The 13,035-nt window shown below is 51.1% G+C and overlaps 1 protein-coding gene across 1 annotated transcript; it reads right to left on the bottom strand.

Annotated features, from left to right (window-relative positions):
• Positions 1–3,083: 3,083 nt before the first annotated feature.
• On the bottom strand, positions 3,084–7,821 carry LOC125449178 (zinc finger protein 135-like). The gene is made up of 2 exons (XM_048524854.2): positions 7,752–7,821; positions 3,084–6,200 (listed from the first exon to the last, which is right to left on the bottom strand). Exon 2 carries the CDS (start codon positions 6,159–6,161, stop codon positions 4,878–4,880), a length of 1,284 nt encoding a protein of 427 aa, XP_048380811.1. The 5' UTR covers positions 6,162–6,200; positions 7,752–7,821; the 3' UTR covers positions 3,084–4,877.
• Positions 7,822–13,035: the final 5,214 nt, after the last annotated feature.

The raw sequence follows: 13,035 nt of genomic DNA, 5'->3' as shown, positions 1-13,035 counted from the left end.
CTTTCTGTCTCCTTTATTTGAATAGAGAAATTACGTTCGCTATTGCCCGATCTAATGGAACCTTCCCTGAATCTAATGAATTGAAGACAATGCATGAAATATTTTGCTGGCTATTTCTTCTAAAACCCTAGGATGGAAACCATCTGGACCTGTCAATTTGCAGTTCCAAGAATTTACTCAGAATTACTTCCCTGCCATTATAAATGTTTGAGTTCCTCCCTCCTTTTCAATTCATGGTTTATAGCTATTTCTGGGATGTTACTTGCATCGAGTCTCACGTGAATGGTTTGAAAATATCTGTGCAATTCATCTGCCATCTCTTTATCTTCCATTACTAATTCCACAGACTCATTTTCTATCAGACCAATGCTTACTTTTATCTGAGAGATAGTAGGAACTGCAGATGCTGGAGAATCTGAGATAACAAGGTGTAGAGCCGGATGAACACAGCAGGCCAAGCAGCATCAGAGGAGCAGGAAAGCTGACGTTTCGGGCCTAGGCCCTTCTTCAGAAATAAAGGCCTGAAACGTCAGCCTTCCTGCTCCTCTGATGCTGTCTGGTCTGTTGTGTTCCTCCCACTCCACACTGTGATATCAATGAATTCCTCCAGTCTGTATGTGGGTTCAAGTCCCCCGCGATCATTGATTTACATTTTTGATAAGGTCCTATTACATCTTCCTGAATACCCTGACGTACCATATGGTTACTGTCAGGGCCTGCGTACAACTCCAATGATATGGTGTCGCAGCAGCTCAATGATTATCCCTACTACCCCACAGCACCGGGGACATGGGTTCAATTCCAGGCTTGGGTGATTGTGTGGAGTTTGCATGTTCTCTCTGCATCTGTATGGGTCTGTTTTAGTTTCATCCCACAGTCCAAAGAGGTGCAGGTTAGGTGGATTGACCTTGGGGAAATATAGGGGAGTGGAGGGGTGGTATGAACTTGATTGGCCAAATGGCCTGCTTCTGCATTGTAGGGATTCTGTGAAGTGACCTCTTGCCTTTATCATTCTTCCTCTCTTCCCAGGCTGCTTCTGTGTCTTAGGTTTCCAAATTAAGTTCATCCCTCTCTATTGTGCTAGCATCATCATTAATTGACAGTGCTCCTCCTCCATCCTTTCCTTGCTTCCTAAATACGTCATACCCTTGAATATTTAGGTCACTATCAAAATCATGCTGCAAGCCCGTCTCATTTGTAGTCGTTAGATTGTGCTTGTTTATCTCAATTTATACTTTTTATGGCTAGTTCATGTTTTGTTTCATTCAAGTGCAGTACCTTTTATTAAATTTGTAATCTCTGATTGTATTTGATTTGCTCTTTGATCTGCATTCTGTTTATCATTTGATCTCTTCCTCTACATATTCTCTCGGTGTTTGATTCACCATAGCTTTCCAATTTCAGGCCCTTTGTTCTCAATATTTAGTGGCATTTCAGGTGTGCAGATCTGCCATTGCAGGAAGTTCAAAGCGAATGGCAAAGAAAGCTATCGTCTCATGTGTGATCAGGGTCTGCAGTGCATTCCCCTGAGTGTATAGTGGAGCTGGATTCAGTGATTATTTAAAGGGCTGGAGAGAGTCAGCCAATGGCAAGAGATCACAGGCTGGGATTACTTTCCTTAGAGCAGAGAAGGCTAAAGCCAATCTGATTGAGGTGTGCAGAGTTCGGAGGGGCACAGACTGTGTTTGTTAGGGAGGGACATCTCCCCTTAGTATAGAGGTCAACAAACAATAAATACAATTTTAAAGTCAGGGCAGAGGAGGTTTAGAGGGCATTTGAGGTTTCGAGCCCAGAGGGAGGTGGCTATCTGGAAGGAACTGACTGCAAGGGTGTCAGAAGCAGCAACATCAAGACATTGAGAAAGTATTCAGATGGACACTTGAAACAGGCATACAAGACCATGTGCAACTTGCTGGAAAATAGGATTAGATGAGATGTATATTTAATGACCAACAAAGGACACATGGGTCACTTTTCATGTGGACTGCCATTTGTTGTGATCCAGGAACATGCTGCCAGAAGGAGCATGTACAGAGATTCAAAAGGAACTTCCAGGAGCTGTCAATAACATAAAGTCCTCTCCGATGAAGGGTCCAGGCCCGAAACGTCAGCTTTTGTGCTCCTGAGATGCTGCTTGGCCTGCTGTGTTCATCCAGCCTCACATTTTATTATCTTGGATTCTCCAGCATCTGCAGTTCCCATTATCTCTAATAACATAAAGTTAATTGGATCAATAACTTTAAAAATCACCAGCATACAATTAAAGTCATGAGCACTGGTTGTCATGTCACTCCTGGGAGACATGAATTCATAATCTGTACTTGGTTGCAATTAAATTCGATTAATAAATCCCAAAAGTAAGACTAGTCTTAGAGATCATGATTTGTTTTGATTTTTTTTTACAAAACCCAGTTAGTTCACTCTGGGTAATGTCAGTGTAAGAGTAATATCGCCAGACTAGCAACACAGAGTCCTGCACTAGAGTTTAAGTCCCACCACAGCAGATGGTCAAATTTCAATTCAATTAAAACCTGGCTGTAATATCAATGATAATAAAATGTGAGGCTGAATGATATCAATATCAATGATGTCGTTGCCAATTGTCCTAAATGGCAGGAGGGGGCGCTGGGACACAGTGACTGGGTAATGAGGGAAGGCTTCTGGATTTAAAGAAGTTTCAACTCAGTTTCAGGACTGGCGAACATTATAGTCCATTGTAATTGTAAAAACCCATCACTGATGAAATCTTAGGTAACAAGGTGTACAGCTGGATGAACACAGCAGGCCAAGCAACTATCACTGATGAAATCTTGTCACCTTAATCCAGTCTGGCCTAAACATGTCTCCAGTCTCACAGCGATGTGGTTGACTCTTGACTGCCTCTGAAATGGCCACAACAGGTCACTCAGTCCAAAGGCCAATTAGGGACAGGCATACAACCAACAGAAGAATTTTGTTTAAAACCCCCTCGAGATTCTATCAGAGAAGAGTTCCAAGCAGCCTCACAAATGAGGGGACAGTGGAGAAAAAGCATCATGAAAACATCACAGCCTATGTATCAACCTCCTACAAGACACAAAACGTTTTCTCTTTATCTCACGTTTAATAGGCTTTCCAGATGGTGCTCTACAGTCAGAAAACACAGCACAATCATAATTGGATAGAGACACGAGACTAAATGATCAATTTAATGCTCAGTAATACATTTCTTTTGAAAAAAAATCACATTGTCCGACGCAAGCTGCTGGTCGCTTCTCCACACTTTATGTCAGCGGTTCCCAATCTCCCAGATTCAATGGGTTCAGTTCAAGGCTCCAGTTCTTCATTTTTGTGTTAAAAATTGTTTGGTCACGCGTTGCTGCTTGTACCAGACAGACCAGGTGCATGGGTCATTGGCTGGGCCCAACATTTATCACCCCGTCCCTAGCTGCCCCCTTGAGAAAATGGGGGGGGAGCTGCCTCCTTGAGCCGCTGCAGTCCATGTGCTGTAGGGTAGACACACAATGTCCCTTAGGGAGGAATTCCAATGACTTGGACCCAGCCACACTGAAAGAATGGCCGATATATTTCCAAGTTGGGATGGGGAGTGGCTCAGAGACGGGGAACTTGTAGGGGGTGGTGTTCCCATGTACCTGCTGCTCCTTGTCCTTCTGGATGGAATTGGCCCTGGGGTTTGGAAGGTGCTGTCTAAGGAGCCTCGGTGAGTCTCTGCAGGACATCTTGTAGATGGTGTACATTGCTGTGACTGTCTAACCTCTGTAGCATCTGCAGAGGAGGCCATTTATCCCACATTGTCCATGCTGGCTCTTTGACAGACTCATCCAGTGTCATCCCACCCCTCAACGTTCAGGCAAGGAGCCTGCAGAATCACTCATCACTGAAAACACGCAAATTGTCTTCACCGCAGTTCTGGCCAGTTTCTGCCCCAGGGGGTCATTAACCACTCTTTGTTATTTATAAATGTTTAATTTACCCTATCTTCCCGGCTTTTTGTTCAGCACCCAGAAACCAGCTGCATCAGCCACATGCTCACTGATGGCTACCTCATTATTCATCAACTCATTCAAACATTAACTTATGCTCCGCACAGAATGGCAGGCTCAAGGAGTGAGGCTGAATGGCCTCTTCTTCCTGTGTAACAGGCTTGAGAAGGGGGGTGCTGAATGGCCTCCTGCTCCTCTGTAACAGGCTCAAGGAGGGGAGAGAGGCAAGTTTCCTACATTCCACTGAGAATATGAAACCCTCAATTTTCACCCCACACACCCTCCCCACCCAGCTCCTGCACGTTCCCCACCTTCCTGCCTTGAAACCACACTCCCCTACGCAAATGGAACAGCCCCCTTTGTTCCACCACTCTGACCTTGCTGACTGAGTTGCTCGCTGTGCTATAACCCCTGGAGCCCACAATAACTCCAGCCTCTGCATCCTTCCCTGTCAGTCCCCTTCTCCAGATTTTCCCCTCCTCTCCCATCAACCATATCTGCTGAGTCACTGGGCGAGAGCTGAGCTGAGCAATGAGAGCCAACAGCGGGGGGCTGACAGTAAAGCTGGAAGCCTGGCACAGTGCGCCCGCATGGGTCAGATATGGAGCTGCTGGTGGGTTTGTGGGATGGAGGGCTGGGTGAAGACGAGGCACAGTGCCCCCCAACCCCCCCCCCCCCCACAGGTCAGAAATGGGTCTGTGGGATGGAGGGATGGGTGAAGATGTGGCACAGTGCCCCCCCCACCAAACCCCTCCCACAGGTCAGAGATGGGTCTGTGGGATGGAGGGCTGGGTGAAGAGGTGCCACAGTGCCCCCCCAACCCCCCCCCCAAGATCAGCGATGGGTCTGTGGGAGGGAGGGCTGGGTGAAGAGGTGGCACAGTGCCCCCCCAAGTCAGAGGTGGAGCCGACGATGGGTCTGCAGGTTGGCTGACTGTCGGAAGCACTTTCCGCAGACCGGGCAGGGGAAGGGACGCTCGCGGGTGTGCACCCTCCGGTGGTTGAGCAGCGAGGAGGCACAGATGAAGCGACGCGGGCAAACCGGGCAGGCGTAAGGCCTCTCGCCGGTATGGACACGCCGGTGGGTCTGAAGGATGGAGGGCTGGGTGAAGCGGCGCGGGCAGACTGGGCAGGCGTAAGGTCTCTCGCCGCTGTGCACCCGCCGGTGGGTGGCCAGCTCTCGGGCGCTCTTGAAGCGCTTGGGGCATTCCGGGCAAGGGAAGGGGCGGTCATCAGAGTGGACCCGCTGGTGGGCCAGCAGGCTGGAGGAGCGGGCAAAGCGTTTGGTGCACAGGGAGCAGGCGAAGGGGCGCTCGCCGGTATGGGTACGGCGGTGAGCCTGGAGGTTACGAGCCTGGCGGAAACGCTCACCGCAGACGCCACATGGGTAGGGCCGCTCCTCGGAATGAACCTGACGGTGCACCTTAAGCTCCTTGGCACTCTTGAAGCGCTTGTGGCAGCTTTCGCAGGGAAAGGGCCGCACATCAGAGTGGACACCAGCGTGGGCCGTTAGGCTGGAAGATCGGGCAAACGCCTTGCCGCACAGCGAGCAGGCAAAGGGGCGCTCGCCCGTGTGGCCCCTTTGGTGTGCCAGCAGCACTGCCAGCTGGGTGAAGCCCTTGCCGCAGACACCGCAGGGGAACGGCCGCTCGCCCTGATGCAGGCGCCGGTGAATCTTCAGCTCCTTCTCGCTCTTGAAGCGACGCTCACAGCCGTCGCATGGGTAAGGGCGCTCGTCTGAGTGGACCCGCTGATGGGCCGCCAGGCTGGAGGAACGGGTGAAACCCTTGCCGCACAACGGGCAGGCGAATGGGCGCTCACCCGTGTGGACCCGCTGGTGGGTCAGCAGGTTGGATGAGTACAGGAAGCCCTTCCCGCAGGCCGAACAGATGAAGGGCCTCTCCCGTGTGTGGCTGCGCCGGTGGATGGCCAGCTCTGACGGGTAGTTGAAGGCCCTGGTGCAGTCCCCGCACGGATATGGACGCTCCCCATCCCGCCGGCACCGGTGCCGCGCCATGTTGGATGCCCGACGGAAACCCAGGCCGCAGCCCGGGCACGAGAAGGGCTTCTCAGCCCCGCCCTTGGCCTCGGGGGTGGGAGCCGGGGCATCCGGATTGGTTACCGCTGCCAGCCCCGGGCCGGATGCTTCCTCTGGGGTTGGCATCTGTGGATCCTCCATCGCTGATCGTCCTGCAGAATTGGGAGCAGAGCCTGGGTCCTGATAGACGCACAGAGAGAGAGAGAGAGAGAGAGAGAGTGAGAGAGAGAGAAGGCGTGAGCAGAGCAGCAAGTGCGCTCCTTATCTAAGGAATGATAGACTGGGCATCAGAGGCAGTACAGAGACGGTTCACTCGGCTGATCCCGGGGATGGAGGGACTGTCTCATGGGGAGAGAGGTTGAGTCGGTTGGACCTGTATTCATTAGAGTTTAGGTTGACCACCCGATTGAAATGTACAAGATCCTTAGATTGGATTTGACAAGGCAGATGAGGAGAGGTTGTTCCCCCTTGTGTGGGAGAGTCTAGGACCAGACAGGCATCTAGGGGGTTGTCCATTGAAGACAGAGATGGGGAGGTATTTCTTCACTCCAAAGGGAGTAAATGTGTGATCCTTTACTGCAGAGGGCTGTCAAGGCTGGGTCATGACATATATTCAACGCTGAGATAGGTTTTTAATCAGATTAAAAGGTTATGGGGAAAGGGAGGGAAGTAGACTTCAGGACAATCAGATCAGTCAAGATCAGTGCAACAGACTTCTACGCCTACATCTTATTGCAAAGTCTTCACGAAACAGGGGACTATGCCCTTAGGCTGTCCAGGCTGGGTCATTAAGCGTAGTCAAGGATGAGAGGGTCAGATTTTTAATCTGAGGGGTAAAAGGCAGGAGAAGTGGAGCCAAGGGAGATCAGATTGGCTGTGATCTCAATGAATCAAAAGGTGGAGCAGATGAGAGAGGATGAATGACGTACACCTCATTCTTACGAACAGTGGGGCAGACTTGATGGGCTGAATGGACTCCTGCTCCTCCAAAGTCTTACTTTCCCACCACTTCTCCAAAATTCTGGACTGACTCGCCACAGAAAACACTATTTTCCAGGTTCAAACTCCCCGATAGCACTACTTCCCCACCACCTTCTCCCTCCCCGGTCGATAGGACCCCAACCACAATGGCGGCCGCCTCTACCCAGACCGCCCCGCGCGGGTGGGACCGCTCCATTGTCCCCAAAGGCGGTTAAAGGGTTCAATCGCGCAGACGCGGTCTCAACAGCTCCGCGCGCGTAGTGGAGGAGGCGGGGGGGGATTGTTGATGCGAGGCCAGGCGCGCAGGTGCGTTGCCAGCACCATCGCGAGGGGTGGTCGAAGGGGACAAAGTCGCATGCGCAGTCGCGGCACAGACGGTGTGATATATCCGGTGCGCATGCGCAACACCGGCGAGGCGGCAGCGACAAATCACGCACGCGTTGTACCAGGGCGGCCGTGGGAATGCACACGCGCGCAGGCGCCGGCAGCCGTGCATGCTCAGTAGGCATCGTCAGCCCCCCCGTGGCTGGCCTCACATCTGCGCGGGCGCAGTGCAGACCCTCACCAAGCGACGGTTATCTCCCCCTCCCCCCCTCCCTCCTTCGATCGGTAACGGACCCCGTCTGCAAACGCCCCCAATCAGTTCCCCCAGGCCCCGAAACCGCTCATCGGGCAGCCGCCAATGAAGGCTGAATACTGTGAGTGGACGTCAGCGGGTTGAGGGAGGTACGATCGCGGTGAAATACAAACCGGCGAATGTCCGATCGCTTTCGCTGGGGCGGGCGGCGCCTTGTGTCTCCTCTACCCCTCCTCCCCACCCCCCAGCCCCTCCTGACCACCAACAGCCCCCCCCGAGCCCACGTGACCCGTCTCTGATTGACAGCGGCCACCGACCAACCAGGAGGCGGACCCGCCTCGGAGGTCCGCCGGTCTTCCATCCAATGGGATTGCCGTGAGCGAGGGGGGCGGCTTCTGGAGGACCACAGGAGTCCTCCAACCAATTGGAGGGCAGTCCTCGGAGGACCGGGAAGTCCTCCAGGCAATGGGAGAGCGTAGGGCTTCGGCCTCCAGCGGTGGGGAGAGCGTGGAACGCGCGCGCACTTCCAGCAATGGGAGGGCGTGAAGAGGCGGTGCCTGGAGGCAGGGATGTGGTATATTCTGCCTGCGGCCAGAGGGGGAGCTCTTGTTATCATCAGGGAGATAATAAGGACAATATGTGTGAGAACTAATGTTTCTGTGGAAAGGGAGATGCACTTAGCACTTAGTTATCTCTGTTATATAACTTATATATACACACACACGCTAATTCCCTCCTGGACACTCTAGTCTATTCATCCACCATCCCCCCCCCTTCCCACAGCACCTTCCTATGGAACCGCAGAAGGTGGGTTGCCTGCCCCTTTACCTCCTCTGTGTTCACCATCCAAGGGTCTAAATAGTCTTTTATGGTGAAGCAGCGTTTCGCCTGTACCTCCTCCAATCTTGTGCATTGTATTCGCTGCACCCAATGTGGCTTTCTCTACAGTGGAGAATCCATTGGAGAGACTGCTTGCGGAACGCCTCCAATCTGTGTGCAAGCGTGACCCCCACCTTCCCATAACTGATCGTTTTAATACAGCGTCCTGCTCGCAAGCCCACTTGCCTGTCCTTGGCATGCTGCAGTGTTCCAGTGAATCACAGCACGAACTGGAGAAGCAACATCTCATCTTCAGACTAAGCACTTTACAGCCTTATAGAACATAGAAATGACATCACCAACCCAAGGAAACCTAAACAGATAAATAGAAAGCGGGACATAACACCAGCACTTCATCGGAGGCTCACTGATGATGTTACTAGAATGGTGACGAAACATCTGAAAACTAACCTTCCAGCTCAGCGAGCAAACTCACATGCAGAACATAGAAAAATACAGCACAGTACAGGCCCTTCGGCCCATGATGTTGTGCCATGGAATAATCCTAATCCAAAACTAAAATAACCTAACCTACATTCCCCTCAATTCACTGCTGTCCATGTGCATGTCCAGCAGTCGCTTAAATGTCACTAATGACTCCACTTCCACGACTACCACTGGTAAACTATTCCATGCGCTCACAACTCTCTGGGTGAAGAACCTCCCTCTGACGTCTCCTTTATACCTTCCTCCTAACACCTTAAAACTATGACCCCTCGTGGCAGTCAATCCTGCCCTGGGGAAAAGTCTCTGGCTATCCACTCTATCCATGCCTCTCATTACCTTGTACATCTCAATCAGGTCACCTCTCTTCCTCCTTCTGTCCAGAGAGAAAAGTTCGAGCTCAGCCAACCTCTCCTCATAAGGCAAGCCCTCCAGTCCAGGCAGCATCCTGGTAAACCTCCTTTGCACCCTCTCCAAAGCCTCCATATCTTTCCTATAATAGGGCGACCAGAACTGGACACAATATTCCAAGTGTGGCCTCACCAGGGTTTTGTAGAGCTGCAGCATAACCTCGCGGCTCTTAAACTCGATCCCCCTGTTAATGAAAGCCAAAACGCCATATGGCTTCTGACAACCTTATGCACCTGGGTGACAGCTTTGAGGGAGCTATGCACTTGAACACCAAGATCCCGCTGTATCTCCACACTGCCAAGAATCCTGCCTTTAATCCTATATTCAGCATTTAAGTTCGATCTTCCAAAATGCATCACTTCGCATTTATCTAGGTTGAACTCCATCTGCCATTGCTCAGCCCAGCTCTGCATTCTGTCAATGTCTCGCTGAAGCCTGCAATAGCCCTCGATACTATCAACAGCACCTCCAACCTTTGTGTCATCAACAAACATACTAACCCACCCTTCAACCTCCTCATCCAAGTCATTTATAAAAATGACAAAGAGCAGAGCCCTGTGAGACACCACTCAGCACTGACCTCCAGGCAGAATACTTACCATCTACAAGCACTCTCTGCCTCCTGTCAGCCAACCAATCCTGAATCCAGACAGCCAAATCACCCTGTATCCGGTACCTCCTGACTTTATCAATGAGCCTGCCATGGGGAACCTTATCAAATACTTTGCTGAAGTCCACGTACACCACATCCACTGCTCGACCCTCGTCAACCTGTCTCGTGACTTCCTCGAAGAACTCAACAAGATTTGTAAGGCATGACCTGCCACTCACAAAGCCATGCTGACTCCCTTTAATCACGCTATGCTTTTCCAAATAGTCATGAATCCTATCCCTCAGAATTCTTTCCAAAACCTTGCTGACCACCGACGTAAGACTGACTGGTCTGTAATTTCCAGGGATTTCTCTATTCCCTTTCTTGAAAAGAGGAACAACATTTGCCTCCGTCCAATCTTCTGGTACGACTCCCGTGGAGAGTGATGAAGCAAAGATCTTCACCAGCAGCTTTGTAACCTTTCTCGCTTCCGGAGCAACCCAGGATAAATCTGATCTGGCCCTGGGGACTTATCAATCTTAATGTTCGCCAAAATTTCCAGCACATCAACTTCCTCAATCTTGATCTGTTCAAGCCTGTTTACCTGCTTCTCAAAGTTCTCATTCACAACAAGGTCCCTTTCCTGAGTGAAAAACAAAGCAAAAAACTCATTTAGGGCTTCCCCTATCTGCTCAGACTCCACGCACAAGTTCCCTACGCTATCCCTGATTGGCCCTACCTTCTCCCTGATCATTCTCTTATTCCTCACATATGAGTAAAATGCCTTCGGGTTCTCCCTAATCCTTCCTACCAAGCCTTTTTCCTGCCCCCTCCTGGCCCTCCTCAGTCCACTTTTGAGCTCCTTCCGAGCCAGGCTGTAATCCTCTAAAGCTGTGCTAGACCCTTGCTTCCTCCACCTTACGAACGCTGCCTTTTTCGTTTTGACAGGAAGCACCTCTGTACCTGTCATCCAAGGCTCCTTAATCTTACCCCTTCTTACCTGTCTCAGAGGAACAAATTTATACATCACTCACAACAAATGCTCCTTAAACAGCCTCCACATGTCTGTGCCCTTTCTGTGGAACAATTGCTCCCAATCTCTACTTCCCAACTCCTGTCTGATAGCATCATAGTTTCCTTTTCCCCAGTTAAATATCTTCCCCTGGTAACTGCTCCTTTCCCTTTCCATGGCTATGGTAAATGTGAGGCTGTTGTGGTCACTGTCGCCAAAGTGTTCTCCCACCACGAGATCTGACACCTGTCCTGGCTCATCGCCGAGCACCAAATCCAAAATGGCCTCCCCCCTCGGCCTGTCCACATACTGAGTAAGGAAACCCTCCTGAACACACCTGACAAAAACGGCTCCATCCAAACCATCTGCACTAAGGAGGTTCCAATCTATGTTGGGAAAGTTGAAGTCACCCATAACAATAACCCTGCTACGTTTGCACTTTTCAACAATCTGCCGGCCAGTGAGTTTTTCAATCTCCCTCCTGCTATTTGGGGGTCTGTAGAAAACCCCCAGTGAGGTGACTGCTCCCTTGCTGTTCCTAACTTCCACCCATACTGACTCAGTCGACAAACCTTCCTCGGCAACCTCAGTCCATACCACCACAGTAGACGAGTCCTCAAAGGTTCTTTCAGCCGCCGTTATACTGTCCTTGACCAACAAAGCCACACCTCCCCCTCTTTTACCACCTTCCCAGACCTCAATGAAAGATCTAAACCCTGACCCTGCTCTATCCATGTCTCCAAAATGGCCACCACATTGAAGTCCCAGGTACCTATCCATGCTGCAAGCTCACCTACCTTATTCCGGATACTCCCGGCATTAAAGTAGACTCACTTCAATCCAGCTTGCTGTCTGCCAGCACACTCCTTTGGAGGTGAGGTCCTGACCATGTCGTCCCTATGCTCATCCTCCTGTGTACTAGGACTACACCTCAGTTTCCCAACCCCCTTCTGAGCTAGTTTAAATCCACCCGAATGGCACTAGCGAATTTCCCACCCAGGATATTCGTGCCCCTCTCATTCAAGTGGAGACCGTCCTGTTTGTACAGGTCCCACCTTCCCCAGAATGAGCCCCAATTGTCCATGTACCTGAAGCCCTCCCTTCTGCACCATCCCTGCAGCCATGTCTTCAGCTGAAATCTCTCCTTGTTCTTTGCCTCGCTATCACGTGGTACGGGTAACAAACCAGTGACGACCACTCTGTTTGTTCTAGCTCTCAGCTTCCACCCTAGCTCCCTGAAATCCTGTCTGACATCCCTATCCCTCTTTCTACCTATGCCGTTGGTGCCTACGTGGACCACGACTTGGGGCTGGTCACCCTCTCCCTTCAGGACCCTAAACACACGATCCGAGACATCACGGACCCTGGCACCTGGGAGGCAACACCAATCGTGAGTCTCTTTCGTTCCCGGCAAATCTTCTATCAGTCCCTCTAACTATTGAGTCCCCAATGACTATCACTCTCTTCCTATCCCCCCTTCCCTTCTGTGCAAGAGGGACAGACTCTGTACCAGACACCTGCACCCTACTGCATGCCCCTGGTAAGTCGTCCCCCCCAACTCTTCCCCAAACGCTATACTTGTTTTTCAGGGGAGCGACCACAGGGGATCCCTGCACTGACTGCTTTTTCCCCCTTCTAACAGTTACCCAGCTTTCTTCACGCTCAGGAGTAACTACTTCCCCTTAACACTTGTCTATCGCTGACTCTGCCTCCCGAATGATCCGAAGTTCATCCAGCTCCCGCTCCAGTTCCCTAACGCGGTCTTGGAGGAGCAAGAGTTGGGTGCACTTCCTGCAGACGTATTTGGATGGGACACTAATGGCGTCCTTCACCTCATACATCATGCAGGAGGAACATCCCTCTACCTGCTCTGCCATCCCTGCTAATCCCCTAAACAGAAGGCTAAAAAAAGAGAAGCTGACCTTGATTTGTCCCTGGTGTGTAAGGTTAGAGGAGGTGGATGGGTGGGAGGCCCTACAAGGGTAGGGTCTCGGGTTTACACGACGATCACTTATATAGCTGAGGGATGAAAAGAAAGGTCCCTCCCTTCCCAGAAACTCTACTTAAGTCATTTCTGTTAGTCATTTTGTCGTCCAAAATGGCACTGGATTGTATGGAA

Source organism: Stegostoma tigrinum, chromosome 43, assembly GCF_030684315.1.
Source record: "Stegostoma tigrinum isolate sSteTig4 chromosome 43, sSteTig4.hap1, whole genome shotgun sequence".
NCBI classification, from domain to species: domain Eukaryota; kingdom Metazoa; phylum Chordata; class Chondrichthyes; order Orectolobiformes; family Stegostomatidae; genus Stegostoma; species Stegostoma tigrinum.
The sequence above is the reverse complement of the archived record's forward strand: the minus strand, read 5'-3'. Positions and strand labels throughout refer to the sequence as shown.